The sequence below is a fragment of the Chiroxiphia lanceolata genome, chromosome 7 (genome assembly GCF_009829145.1).
Source record: "Chiroxiphia lanceolata isolate bChiLan1 chromosome 7, bChiLan1.pri, whole genome shotgun sequence".
In the NCBI taxonomy this organism is placed as follows: domain Eukaryota; kingdom Metazoa; phylum Chordata; class Aves; order Passeriformes; family Pipridae; genus Chiroxiphia; species Chiroxiphia lanceolata.
In genome coordinates this window covers 29,537,970-29,553,402 of record NC_045643.1, presented here as the reverse complement: position 1 = coordinate 29,553,402, position 15,433 = coordinate 29,537,970, and the positions used below count along the sequence as shown (strand labels likewise).

Here is a 15,433-nt window from a genome sequence, read left to right as displayed (position 1 = left end):
TCAGAGCCTTCCAAAACGAAGGTGCTGATCCCAGTATGAAATCTCTTTAGCACACGACATGTACGGTCACAGCATCAAAAGGAACTGCCAACACACACTGTGCACAACCACCCTGGTTATAACATTTTTTCTGCTTCTAGGCCAACTTCATTCTTTTATTTTTTTTATTAAAAAAAAAAAATAAATTCTGAGAGCCAGTAAACCCAGTAATTTGGGAAATCTGTGAGTCAAAGCCCTGTTATGCTACCACCGAGCTTCGTAAAAAAAATCAGTAAAGATGTATTCAGAGCATCATACTGTCTATTCAGCTGCACTGAGCACCTCATAGGTGCTTACCCATGACAGAGAGCAAAAATGTGCTTCAAGACAAAGCAGGAGCAGCAGTCAGTAGCAAGAATTCAATTATTTTAAAATGCGGGAAGGAAAAAGAAAAAGAAACACAACAAAGAACACATTTGAATAAACACTGAAAATTAATGAAAACCTGCTACAATAGAGTTATTGCTACATGCTTTCAATTCTCACCTGTTTTTTAGAGCCTTCTTTGTTCTAAGATGTGTGAAGTAATTAAGTAAAAGTGATTAGAGCTGGCATTCATTCATTTGAGGAAATAAACAGATTTTTAGAAATGAATATACAGTTTCCCTCTTTGATATGAACTTCCCGTGTTGATCTTTTGTGCTTGATTGGTGCTATCAGAAAAGTCTTGCTCAAAACAGCTGAAGTGAAGCTGAATATTTGCAACCCAAACCATGTGTGCATATAGATCTGTATTCAGTAGGAATGTTTCCATACCCTTACATCTCCAAGGGCATTTTACAACTGAAAATATGCATTTCTTTGCTTGAAACAACCAATACCACAGTCAAATTCAGGGCCTTATTATTCTACATGCCATGTAAACAAGCACTTAACTATTGTTTATACACCCAGCTCAGTCTCAATTTAAGCCTCCTTTCCATATCACCTATATAATAATTTTTCTAACATTTTAAGATCTGATATTGTAAGACAGTGTCTGCCAATTCAACAATTTAGGAACCTATCTGCATCTGTTTTCTGTGGTCTGCCTGGTATTGGAAATTCTGTGTCAGGGCAAACACTTCATGTTGAACACAGGGCCTATCCTCTCCTCTGCTTTAGTTTTATAGCAGGCTTAAGTATAAAGGATGGGACAAATTGATGATCTTCTATTCACATGGCAGCTTATTTAAGCTGCAAGCTGACTTTCCTTCACAACATTGGCATCCCAAGTCTGATTTTATGAACAGTTGTCTAGTGAGAATCTCTACAGCAAAAAAAAAAAAGGTACCATATGCTAAGGGAAACTTCAGATTATAAAAGAAAGCATTTTTCACTGGCAATATGAAGGAGAAGATGCCAGATTTGGAAACAAGGTTTCCAGAGAGAACAGACACTATGTGCTCTGTTCAAGAGTCCATAGCATGAGAAGAGACAAAGATGCCAAGGCAATTTAAAATTCTTAGACTAAATGTTCCTCTTGAGCAACGTCTACTCCAGATCCATAAATGCAGAGATCTGTATATTCCTCCTCTATGATAAAAATGAGAACCAATTGTGTCAAGAACACTTTCAAAGCTTGTTGTTCTTATATTAGAAGTATTTCAAGCGCTGGAAAATCAGGCTGCCCATGATGTTGCAAATGTGTATTAACACAACTGGAATACTAGAGGGGGAGGCACCAACAGAGACAGGTAAAAACATGGTCTTATTACCACAAGCAGGTGGCAGTGGCTAATCCTGCCACCAGCAGGGCTGGAGCCGCAGTCAGAAACTTTTACCAGAGCATGATACACTTTCTGGCTCAGTCAGTGCCTGTCAGGGGGAGCTCTTACAGACACCATGAGTCCTTCACTGATTTCAGTAGAAGCTGAGACTCTCTCTGTTGTACAGGACCAGGTCTCTGTCTTCTTAGCAGACAACTCAGGGAGACCTCAAGCACCAAAATGCAATCAGATCAGGGATACAGCTAAAACTGGCCTAAAACTGAGTGTTTTCACCCAATGAAGAGGGAAGCAGATACTTTGGTCTGAGAGGGGTAGGTACCAACAACAAATTGGTCCTCTGAGAATGCCTTTTCTGAGACCGTGGGTAAGAGATTTAATTTATGCTCAATGATAAATTCTTGGTCACTCTTCTCATAAAGCCCTCTGCAAACACATGCCTACTCACAAACATAGGCTGCCAGTTCAGTGCCTTTCCCAGACAGTATCTATACCCCAAGGCCCTGTCCTATCTCTGCACAGACATTTGGAATGGGCTAAGGATAAAAGAAACATGCTTAAATGAGCCTCACTTGGACCCTCAGTCAAATGTCTGTGCAGAAGGCACTAAGCTCATTGACTCCTTTTATTGCAGAAGTCTTACAGAGCTTACCCCAGGTCTAACAACAGCCCCCGTGCTCAAAATCTCCAGGAAAGCTCCTTACTGTGACGCTCACTTACTGTGCTGTTGTGATATCCATGGTGTAAGTCCTTACATGGAAAATCCAGGGCATGCTGAGTTCTGCACACCAATGTGGTATTCACATAACTTAAATGAAATCTAAATCCTATACAAAAATCCATGCCTAATCCATGATTATTATGCCTGTATGATTATTACTGTTAACTGTTAAATACCATTCATTCAGTAACAAATCCTTTCACAGTGAAACAGCACCCAGGGCAAACGTACTTTTCCTTGACGCAAGGCACTAAGGATGTGCTCTCATTCTTAATCTTGATTCTGGTTCTGTCCCCTCTTAATATGCTTCCTGCCTCCTCCCCAGTCCTAATTAACCACCTCCCCAGAACTCATTCATTTTGTATTCCTTTCACATATGACAGCTCCCTCTGTCAGCTTCTCAGTACTTTCCTCATTGGCTTCCCGCTCTCCTTCCCTGGGACACATTCGTCTTACAGTAATTTCTAAGCCAATAATTCACATGAAATCTTGGAGGCAATTGTATATCTGGTGCATAGCACAGATCAAAGAAACTGAGCGCTTCCTGCAGTGAAATGAGAGAGGAGAAATGGTCCTTCACTGAGAGGATTTTATCTTAGTCAGAGGAGTCTGTCCCAGGTGCTGTGCCTGTTGACATTATCTGGATCCTTAAGGGTTAATAGGACATTGCAAACAGAAAAACTCTATTGTTTGTTTATGTATCACTTCGAGGGTCTCTTGATACTCCTAAAGAAAAAAAAAAATTGAGGTGATGGGAAATGTAGAAGAAAGTGAAGATGCTGCTAAAAAGATAATCTTTTTAGTCTTTCTTGTGCTGCTTTTCTAGAAAGTCAGCTAAGACCCATTTCTATGAAATGCTTCCCCACACATCACTTGACTAAAGGAGCAGTTACAATTGCTCTACTTAATGGACTGTAGTAAAATAAACTGCCTTCTATTAGCAAGAAGGCTCACACGATCAGATTTGTAATGCATTTTATTACAGAACATACAGCATCAGAATTTTTAAGTGCACTAGAGGGAAGTAATGTATGAAACAGTTAAAGTGAGTATCATACAGACACAAATATACTGATAGTTTTCCTTCTCTCAAACCTCAAGATATCAGTGTTTCTTTCTTAAAGCCATCTTTTCTCACCTAAACCACACCATAAATTTCCACATTTTACATTCTATTATCCATCAAAGCCATCTTGCATCTTTTTACATGAAGAGTAGCTTGCAGAGCATTCCTTCCTTCTGAGGAACACGAACCTTTGGTAGGTGTAATACTTCAATAACAACATGAGCATAGTTCAAACACTCAGATTATATACTTCTCAGATACTCTTCTCCCTCCACTGACTTTGCTGTGGAGCTAAAGCTTCTCTGTATTTTTCTAGACTAAAGCTGTCTGGTCTTAAGTGACATTCTAAACGAGGAACTCCTAAATTTTGTCTAGCACTTCAGGGTGGGTATATTGTTAGTTAATGGCTATCTTGTGCTTCTGCTGAAAATCAGTAGAAGTCTTTCCAATACTTTCATGGGCGATTGGAATCGGATACTGGACAGGAATCTAGTAGAGATGACACACCTGTGATTTTCCTCCTTGAGAAACCAAATGACAAATTATTTATTTCACTACATTGGGGCTGAGTTTAATAGCACTTATCCAGTAAAATAACATATCAGTTCCCTTATTTAAGGAAATCTGACTGAGGAAAAGGCCTGAAGCAGGTGTGAGAAAGGAGGGACACAGTGTGTGCTGTTAAATGCCATGGTCTCACTGCCCACACTTGCAAAGGGAGCAGGATGCAGAAGAATTGCTGCAACTGTTACTGCACCCTATTTCCCCCTCAATCATTTTGCTTACAGCCCCCTCCAAACTCGTCTTCTATCTATGAACTTTGCATTGTTAATCTCCAATCACTCTTGTGCTCACTGCCATTCCAGCTGGTCACATCACCTGGGAAATGGGAGCAACAGCTGCTGTGGGATATGAGCTGCAAGCCGTTTTTGCTTCCCACTCCCCCTCGCTGCAACCACCTGCAGAGCAGCAGCACCACGGCATCCCCCAGCAGCCAGCAGAGCTTCCCAGAGCCTGCTCCACAGGGAAAATCACAGGCAGAGCTGTGTTTTTTCAAAGGGAAGCTTTGGTGTACATGAGGCAGTTGGTTTTGACTGCAAGCCTGCTGCTTCACTGCTCCTTTAAGACTAGATGTGGCCTGTGGTTTGCCACTAGACTTTCTACAAAGCTGGCCTGATCCAAATAAAATGTTTCTCCCACCGCAAACTTCCAGTGAAATTCACTTGTGGCATTTTCTAACTACCATTGCCATCTTTTGGAGTTAGCCTTTGTGTAGTGGATGGGAAGACAGGAAGCAGAAGGGGAGGTGAGGACAGAGAGAACGTGCAAAGCCCCCTCTGCCTCCTGTTGGGGCTGACCCCAGTGGTGTTAGAGCAGCCTCCTCTTTGCTCTGCTGTGACAAGTTTACAGTGGAGACTCTCAGTTCAGTCCAGCTGGTGACCGTACTGTTTATACTTAATGTGGACATTGCTGATTACATCATGATAGCTGTTTTTCATTCACATACGTGCCAGGGTAGTAAAATTGATATGGAATCAATCCAGAATGATGTGGAAATTCCTACAAAAAGTCAAATTGGGTGCCAGTTACAAATGATTTCCAGAAAAGCTGGAAAGTACAGCATGTAAGGATAATTTTTTTGTCTTTTTTTGGTATTTATTCAAGTGCAAAACATGTGGACTCTTGCCTGAATTAGTCTCCCTGTCCAGATTTCAACCAACCAATTATCATTTCTCAGATAGTTTTAATAGTTGGATCTACACAGATCGTGGTTTTTTTGTTTCAAACAATATTCAGTTTAGACTGGGCTACATTTTTTAAAGTTACTGGTGACTAAAAATATTTTCCCTGTTACCCAGTAAAAACATAGTGAAGGCTCAGTTCTAGTTTCAAAATTATATGTATGTACATACGTATTTCTATATTAGTTGGTGAGGAATAAATTTGTTGAACAGAGCTATGCTGAAATGTGTTATTTATCAGCAGATCATTACAGTCAGCACTGCACAGCATGTGAACTTCCTCACACCCCTGTGCCAAAGCTCCCCACATGGCTGACCTGCCTGCTGACTTGAGCTTCAAGGAGCTTCCAGTCTCCATCTGGGGATTCAATCTCACTGCACTGCTTCTGCCTATGTGAGAGCTCCCCTTCTCCCCTCCCTTGGCCCCAGTACAGGAAAATAAAATCCTAAAGGCCTGACTTAGAGACAAAGTTTCTCCATAGACAGCTTTGCTCTCTTCCACTAATCTGAGTGGGAGAAACCCAGGCTGTGACTGCCACCCATTCGCTTATTTGCCAATAATAGGAGCTGTTCAGCACACAACTCTACAGACTTCTCTAAGTTGTAATACCTGTAGTTTGAATGATTTGTGTGTCAGGGCAATGACTGCCATTTCTAAATGTTCCAATAGAGGGGATCTATAGGAGGAAAAAAACTGAATTGATTTGCTTGGAACGTTTGGGGTGTTTTAATACCAAAGGGTTCAAAAATTAACCTACCTTAAAATACTCTGGTTTTAGTTCTCGTGTCCCTTTTTTTTTTTTTCTATCTCAGTTTTGAGAACTTTTCAGGCAATGAGGACACCTGAAATTTTTGAAATCAGAGATGTCAAGAGAATGGAAAGTCCTTGTTCGTTTTCTCCTTATTAGAACAGGTTTCCTGAAATATCATCCAATGAGTATACAGAGATATTAAAAAAAAAATCTAAAACCTTGTTTATATTCAGAATTTTATGTTGGAATTCGAGCTTTCACAGGGTATTAGAGTTGTCATTTGATTAGAACTAAATGACATATCCAGGTTAGATGGAAAGAGCTGCACCTCTCCCTGGGAGATGAAGACTGTCCTGGCTCTGCTACCACACCTACGTGTAGAGCGTAAAGTGCAACTGAGCAAATGGAGGTACTTGGAAACTCTAAAATTCAATACACAGACACACTGGTGGCTATTTCTACAGTGGAGACAGTGCTCAGACTTGATTTAGCTCTGAACATTTTATGAAACAAGTACTTTCCAGTCTGAGATGATCACACTACTTCAAAGAGACCTGCAAAAGGCAGCTACATGGAAAAGGCACATCAATATTTTACATCAGTCTACGCGTGTGAAATGTGAAGCTAAAGGGTCTGCAACCTTTCCTGGAAGAAGTTTAGGGACTCTCCAACTGGGGAGGTTAAAAGGACAGATTTCAAAGTATAAAACAACAAAATATTTTTTATTCTTCGGGAAAATGTAGCAGTCAAGGAAAGGCAAGCAGAGCCAAAGCAGAGAGAAGCCAAATCAAGACTGTGTGTTTAGTTAATGTGAGGTAGATGAATAAGAGACATCAAGAATACCAGAATACCAGTTTTGTCAAACAGGAATCACTCAAGATGGACAGTGTTACAAAGGCAGGAATCACATTCTCACCGCTTCTTCCTTCACCTCAAAGGTTTCATCTATTTGTTGACTTGCCTAAACCTTACACTTAACAACCTCAGAATAAGATGTGCAAAGATTGTAGCTGTCACACTGCCAGACTTACATCACCCCATCCTTTTATTCCTGTTCAGGAGGTAAAAGGGAAACATACTGGAGACTTCCTTCAACACTTCAGAACAGTGCTTGGCAACAAGAACTTCTCAGACACTGACTTGATCTGAGAGGCTTTCAGCTTATAACTTTATTCATCACAACAACTTCCTAAATATTAATAATTTACTAATAATATTAGCTAATCACAATCATAAATTTTAAAATTACGTTAGTAAGTAGCAGTCATCTGAATAATCCCAAAGAAACTGAAAATCCAAACTGGACCATTGAAATACAACCATTGCTGGGAAGCACAGAATTGAGTGATCTCCTTACAGCACCTGATACACAAGGAAAAGGGAGAAGAAGAAAGTGGAGCATTTGGAATTAAAATTCTGCCCTTATACATTCTTGAGTGATGCTGCAGCGACTCTTATTTTGGAGGGATTCATCTGAATTCAAGGTTTTCCCAACAGGATTGATTATACAATGATGGAGCCTTTTCAGTCTTAACATGTCTTAGAGATATTTAGTACATGCATTGAAAAACAATGTCACGTGTGTTGCTCTGCACTACTGAAGATTATGTTTGTTTCAGCAATGTGCTTTTCCCTGATGTTTTAAAATAATACTAACTTGTAGCTGATTAAAAAAAAACATCTTCAGTGAGATCCCCCTGGGTCTGTCCAGGCAGACACACTAGTGAAACAACTGGATAATACATTAAGTAGAGAAGATTCACAGATTGGTGTTTTTGATGGATGTACAGACTAGATAAACACGGGTCTGAGAGCTTAGTACCTTCCACTGAGAATACCCTACCTCTCTGGCCTAGAATTTTAAATGTGCAGCAAAGACTTCTCACAAAAGCACCTAAGAAGGTGTCAAGCATTCCTGCATTAAGAAAGCCAAGACTCTGGCACAACACAATTTTCTAAAGTAAATTCTCCAAAACCTGTACTTGCATGTGCTTCCAGAGGCAAACAGACAAAACCTTCAAGTAATAAGGAGCACGATTTACTGTGTATTAGTGAAATTTGTACATGCTGCTGTTTGTGAGACTTGGTTTGGGAACTCTGGCTGGTTTTTAGCCAGCCTTTTCAACAAACACGACAAGCTGCTATGCTTTGCTTGCACGGGACTTCCTTATCTAATGCAGGTTCCTGAATTAGTATCTTCTGAAGAGGCAGGAAATGAGGATGTGGTACTGTACACCTGTGAAACTATAGCTTCCTAAATCCCTGTTACTTACCTGTACTTTTGCTGCTCTACATACTTTTGTATATTGTATTGCATTTCGAGACACACTACATGCCATTCAGGCTGACACACTACATTGCAAACATCTAAGAAACATGAAGCTGTGATGAAATCTCGATGGAATACTTTATTGTTAAATATTTCTCAAATAAGGTCTTGTGCTGGTGAACAGGAACAGGGCACTGACTCAGTGTCAGGTATGAATTCAAAAGCCATCCTTATGTGCTTTCAAATGCAAACCAGCCACACTGGGCTTTGCGTGTTGCTGTTACTTCAGAATACTTTCTCTTGGAGTGTTCATATGTTTAACCGAAACATAGCCTCAGATCTGTTCTGTGGGAATTGAGTGGCCACAGCTTTGGTACAAAGCCATTACTAAAGATTTTACCCATTTAAAATCTCATTGGGATTTCCTAGGAACGGGAAACTGAAAATGTTCTTTGAGGTAACAATTAGGAGGATTTAAACTGCAAATTTCCCATAGACTCCAAGAAGTGCAAACAATAATCATAGTGAACCAAACCCTAAAATCATTCTTCTTTAGGTGCTGTGACAAGTAGATAAATATATTCATAAGCTTTGTAAAAGAAACTTGAAAAAAAGCCCGATTCTCGTGCTAATGTCTACTAAATATACTCATTGTGACACAGAAAATCAGATTAACTTTCACCAAAAGTCACACAGACAAGCTACTCTTGGATATCATTATGTCTGCTATATCCAACAATTATTAGCTCAATGAACCTGGTTTACAAGTCACACAAAGTACATCTGCTGACAACACGAGATTTACACCTGGGATGAACACCTCATGTTGCCACTTATAGAAAAAATGGTCACAGTGTCCTTGCAACTGTGTCTTGTTTAAAGTATGAAAGGAAAAGATTGTTCCCTACCTTCTCAGCATCTTGCTCAAAAAGCCGGAGTTGAAAGCACTGGTCCAGTTTCAGCTTGCGGACATGCCACATCTGATGCAAGTGCTGCCGGGTGGAATGCAGCTTGTCTAAAAGGCTGGTGATCTTTGGCACAAGACTTTGAAAATCCGCACTTCCAGGAATGCAGTTCCTACCAGAAAAACCATCACTGGATCTTATGCATTGTAATAACCTCTGACCCTCACGATCCAGTTCTTCCACGGGAGCTTTAATCACTTTTTTCTTCAGCTGTGTGTGCTCATCAATCAGCCTTCTCGAGCCCTCAACATCAACTGGGAACTCCTTCCTAGCCAACATTTCCTGGAGATCCTCCAGCCTTGATAACAGATGGATAGCACTGTTGAAGAATTCTTCCAGTGAGACACGCAACTCTATCCATTCATCGTGGTTGTAATCCAAGGACCCTTCGAACTCATCCGTCAGTTGAGAAGGATCCACAAGTTTTGCCAGGCCTTCAACAGACACCATACTCGTCTAAGGAAGGGAAAAGGACAGCATTTGAATCAGTGACCATCTAATCAGAAACAACAGTGCAATCCATAAAGCGATGCATGGTGCATGAAGTGATTATTTTCCTCATCAATACATAATTGAAGGAACATTGTAAAACACATCGAGGACTATGTTTAATTTTGATGAATTAACTGGATAGAAAACTTTGCTATTAATGGTATTGATTTACTTATTTATTAAAAGACATTATATTTACTGGAATAATGTCTACCTTTTTCAGCTGGCCTGACTATCAAAAACAAATAATGAGAATGCTTCTGCCACAGATTACATCAACGCAGCTGGACACTGAAGACATCTTACTGCAGTTTTTGGATATCTGGACATGGTTGTTCACTGAACAGGTATATGGTGTTACAGGGATTCTGCTACTTGTGTTACACCCCAGCCAGTGGCTATACAGAAGCAAATATTTTAGGCATATGAACTGAAGCAGGTATTGCAACCTGCCAAAACACACAACGTGTTGAGTTTTTTCTTCCAGATTATTCCAGCTGGCTTCTGCCACAGGCAGATCTCTTCCATATTAACAATTCCTAATGTAATTAAGCCAAAATCAATGTAAAAGTGAAATGTCACTGGAGTATTAACAACTAGAATTTATTGCCCATAGAAAGTACTGCTCATGAATCACACACAGTCAATGAGAGATGGTTTTTATTCATTCAAACTCAGTACCTGGTGATAGAGAAAAGCACTGAGTGTCTGGAAAGCAGATTACAGTTTAAGGATGCAACAACCGATAGCTGTTCCCATTTATTTTTGACAAATTATTCTTTTTCTGAAATACAAGCTTAGGGTTTCATATGTAACTAGAGATTTTCAGTGCTGTCATGTTAACACTCAAATTGGCAGCCCTTAAAGGCCTGTGATATTCCTCAGTGACTGCATATCTATCCCCTAAAGATCAAGTCTCTAAAGACTGTCAGGATTTGTGCTCTTCAGAAGTGGAGGAACCCAGTAGTCACAGCAATCTTATAAAAGTCATCTACAAAGAAAAACACCTGAAGTCGTGATCATTTTCCTGAATTATGTCCAAAAGAGCAGGCTGACCACTGGTTTAAATTTAATAATAAGCCTTTTCTTTCAATTTGTATCTATATAAAGATATCAGGCATTCTGGAACTTATTAAAATTGGGATTGTACTGAACTTATGCTCAGGAGAAAGATTATTTTAAAACTTTCTTGCATTATTCCTTGCTTTGGGGAAAGGGGAAGACAGTGGGAAGAGCCAACAAACAATGGGAAGGTAAGTATGTAGCTTCAGAGGTTTTTCAAATTTTTAAATCTCTTGACCTGGACAATGACCCCTTGAAGATAATTCAACTTAACAGTTTAACTGCCTGTCAGGAAAATAGTTCTGCTCATGGTTAACACTTGGGAATCCCCCCTGCAGTGTGTCAAGCTAATGGAAGCACTGGTCTAATCATGGACAAAATTTGACATGAGATAGCAGAAAGGATTTTCATTTCACAAATTCTGAAGAAATTTCCTTTATTCAGGTTTGGGTTTTTAAGGAGTTTTTTAAACTCTAATGAAAACAATCTTAATTAGGCAGGCAGGTGGTAACTGTCTTGCAGGTGTCACCCATCCTTCTTTTAGAAATCACTTTAAAAAGTGCTGTCCACTATTTAGACTCTTTCAGCAGAAGAAAGAAAATAATCTTGAAGGCATCTCTGAATTACTGGTAACTAAGCTGCCTGGTCCATTCCTCAAAGTGCCAGGCAGCTTTGGAGTCCACATACATAAACCAAACCCTTTCTTTTGTGTGAAGATCTGTGGGCTTGCTTCACTTTGGACTGTGACACAGAAACACTCTGCTGAGGTCTCACCACACAAAATCCAAATCCTTAGCCTCCACTAAGGGTCCTACAGTGCCCTGGCACACATATAATGCTTCCATTAAGCTCAAAAGAGAAATCTGGCCTTAAAACTGACACTGGTTATTGCTGAATTTGTGGATGGGGCAACTCAGTAGAGACTTACATCGCCTTCCACTGCAGTGTGTTCCTGCCAAGGCCCTCGTGTTTGATCCGAGCTGTGGGAAATCACCATGACAGTTCAGTGCAGAGAAGGTACCTGTGAGCTGCCCCACATAAATCAAATAAATGTGGGTCATATTGAACTGTGAAGCTTGTTTGATACTCAGTTCTTATGAGAGCACGAGCTGCCCAAGAGCCTGAGCTTACTGATGAGCAGCAGCAGCCTCAGCCCCAAGAATCCTTTAAAAGAGAAGTTCCTGGATTGTGGTGCATATATTGCAGGGTGGACCACAGCTTAGGAAATCTTTGTTTACACTATGGAATTGAAGGATTCAAACCATTCTATGATTCTGAGTATCTGCAGGTGGTCCAATACACAGCAAAAGCAGTGACACTCCTCCTCCAGTCCAAAATCTTGTAACCCATTACAGACACCCATGTGAACAGCCCAGCAGACAGACTAAGGCTCAAAGGCACAAACAACACACACAAAATTAAAATGCCCTTCATGTGTGCCAGCATGTACAGCAAACAAGTCCAGAGCTTTTAACACAATACGGACTCAGATCTGTAACTATGAGGAATAGCTTGATCACAGTTTACTCTTTACTATCATCACACCAACTCCACACAGAAAAAAGCCTACAGAAAGTATTAATTCATTTTAAAAACAAACAAATATTCTAAAAATATGTATTTTAACTCTGTTACTCTGCTTCTAGGTTTTGAAGCTCTAGGAAGACATTGGTTTTGTTTACTAAAGCACTGGAGGATTGAAATTCAGTGTTGGATACACATGCATATCCTGTATTTTCTTGGGCTACTATGGGACTGCTCCTCAGCGCCCACATATTTTTTAAATAGACAGTCCCCATCCCGCAAAACTATTCTATTACTAGTCTCTGCACAGGCTCCCTCCTGCTCCACGTTCTTCTGTGCCCATACATCTCCCTCCTCCTTCCCACTGCCCCAATCCATCTCATTCCCCTCAGGCAGCATTGCCAATCTCATTGCACTGTGATGGCAGCTGCCTCTGCCAGGAGCAGTGATTTCAGTAAGTGTCAGGGATCTCTGGAGGTAACAAACCCATACTGGAGGCAGCCCTGCTTTCAGAGGGAAATATGGGATAGCATATGAGATAGCAAATGCAAGTTATTTTGATGGCAGAGTCCTCAAAAGTAGCCAAGGAATGTAAAGAGTTATTTAATCAAAGCAAAATTTATAAGTTGCCTGGGTTTTGTGAAACAGGCGGGGAAAGTGTACAAATAGTTAAATTGTGATAATAACGTAAAATTGTGTTAATGTGTAACACCAATCTAATTCCCCATACCAATTCAAGAGTGCTTCAAAGAAGATGTTCAAAATAAGGATATATTTATATCACACTGATTTCAACAAATCTTAGATATATACTTAAATACAGTCTTCCATTATAGTAAACATTAAGAGCTATAGCCAAATTCTCTACTGAGTTCCAGAGATGCAAAATCTGAGTGTCTCTCTGGAATTAATGGATTGGTAAGACAGCCAAAAATATAATTGTTTTTCAGTGAATTAGAAAAAACAACACATGACTAAGTCATGGCTGGGCATGATTGAAGTATGAGCACTTCATGCATTTGAGCTTTGCTTCTCTTCATGTAAGAAGCTGAAATTCACAAAAAACTGAAGTGCACTGCCTGAGGCATTATCATTCACTGATAATGTTACCTCTGAATCGTAAAGCTCAATTAAATGAAGGAGGTGACAATATAAAGAGGTGACAATTTAGTAAATGTCTTTTACCCCCAAAAAAGTCACTACATGAAGCTGCATAGAAGGCAACTAACAAACCCATACACTTGCTTCTAAAGAACTTTGTCTTTAGTATTTTAACTGATTTGCTGTTGGGGTTTTTTTCCTATGAGAAACAAAGGAAGGACTTCATGCAACACCACCAAAAATAAATACCACAAAAAAACCCTCAGCAAAATGAACTATGTGAACCTCTGACATGAAACATGCAACTCATTCCACCAGTGTACTCAGAAGACAACCTGATGCCAGGGCATGAGCCCACTCCTGCTCCCATTCCCAGTCCTCAGATGTACTTTTTGCTTTCAGTCACAGGGCATAGGAATTATTTTTTACCTGAAGAAAAGTTCTCATCACAGACAATGCTTTACCATACATTTCTTTGTGGCTCTTACCTCAAAGATGAACTTGGAACTGCCAAAGTTTGTTTTCTGCTTCTGCCAGAAATTATCAGGTTTTATAATCAGGGCAACATGAATCTCAGCAGGAAAGGCTTCTTGAAGGGTTTTTAGGAGAGGCTTGATCAAATCCCATTTGGATCCCCTCATATCGATAATAACAGTGAATCCTCGTTTACAAACATCTTCGCTGTAGGAATACAAGCATATCATTATAATTAATATTGTGGGAAGTCACACTGAGACTTAACTTTTGTTGCTAGTGTTCTGTGCTTCACGGCAAAGCAAGGAGTGTTATACTTTAAAATAAAAGACAAAATATTGCGCAGCATGAAGGCTTTCAGAAAGGTTGTATTAATATTACTATAATCTAATTTACATGAAATTCAAGTGTCCATATTATAGTTTGCCAAACACATTTAATGCAAATTTTCACTAAAACCATATATACTTCCACACAATTGAAACCAGAATCATATATGTCTGTATAGAAGCTCTTTATATGTACTTAGAGTGGATTCTGCTTTCAATGTATTGAATTCAACCCACAGCTAAAGTCAACAAGCAGGGTCCTGTGCCTTAACATTACTGGCCACTTTTAAAGTTGGGTACCTTCATTTTCAGAGGTCCCTCTAAGAGCTTTTTAAAAAAGTGGCACTTCCAGAAAAGTGCCTGGCAATCATTCCCTGACAGGAAGGTCCTTGTCACTCAGCATGTGCACTGTTATCATTGGGCCCTTTTCCCTCCTGACTGATCTTCCAAATGCTGTTGGATCTTTTTCAATCTGCAGTCAGGCTTTTCTGCCAGCCTGTGCTCCTGCCTTGTCCGAAGTTCAAGACAGATATCTGGCCTGGTCACTGGCAATGCATGGGGCCCAACGACACCAGAGCATTAGCTTGCAAACACTCCTCTTTTTCCTCAAGAGGAGAAAGAATAAAAGGACACGTTGATTCAAGTCATATCTGGGCAGATTTCAGTATAGCTTTTTAAGGGATGTAGTAGTATTTGTCTTGAGGGAAAGAGGTATAGTTCAGAAGTATCATCCTCCATCTGCAGATCCAACATTTGATGAGATTTAGGAAGTGTCTACTCCTCTCACTGACCAGCTAATATATCTGCCTTGCATGGTGTTGAAGTCTTGAGAGCTATGGGTCTGCTTTAGGACACAAACTCTTGCACAAAATGTGAATGTCCCCATTCACAGTAACATTATCAGTATGGTAAAGGAGTAAAATTTATTTGTGATGCACTAAAGATGCCAGAATGGTCTATATTGATCTAGTTTTATTATTTTTTAAGCTGGGATGGAGGTCACAGCCTTTTCCACTGAAAGAGAAGCTGTTGGAAGAAAGGAAGTGTGGAAAGCAGAAAGGAGGATGAAAACAGAAAAAAACAATGAAAGAAAGATGGCAGAACATGAAAATATTTTGTATAATGAACAAACAATGAGGTACAGAACAAGAAATCCTCTTTAATACATGAATATAGAACCTTTGACTTTTC

At 39.9% G+C, this 15,433-nt stretch overlaps 1 protein-coding gene across 2 annotated transcripts in view; it reads right to left on the bottom strand.

Annotated features, from left to right (window-relative positions):
* KALRN (kalirin RhoGEF kinase) overlaps positions 1–15,433 on the bottom strand; it is a 506,307-nt gene that overhangs the window by 292,475 nt on the left and 198,399 nt on the right. For both annotated transcript variants that reach the window (XM_032693924.1, XM_032693926.1), the window contains exons 5-6: positions 13,928–14,120; positions 9,204–9,716 (exon numbers count right to left, since the gene is read on the bottom strand). In XM_032693924.1, coding sequence (XP_032549815.1) covers positions 9,204–9,716; positions 13,928–14,120 — 706 coding nt within the window. The remainder of the gene's footprint in view (positions 1–9,203; positions 9,717–13,927; positions 14,121–15,433) is intronic.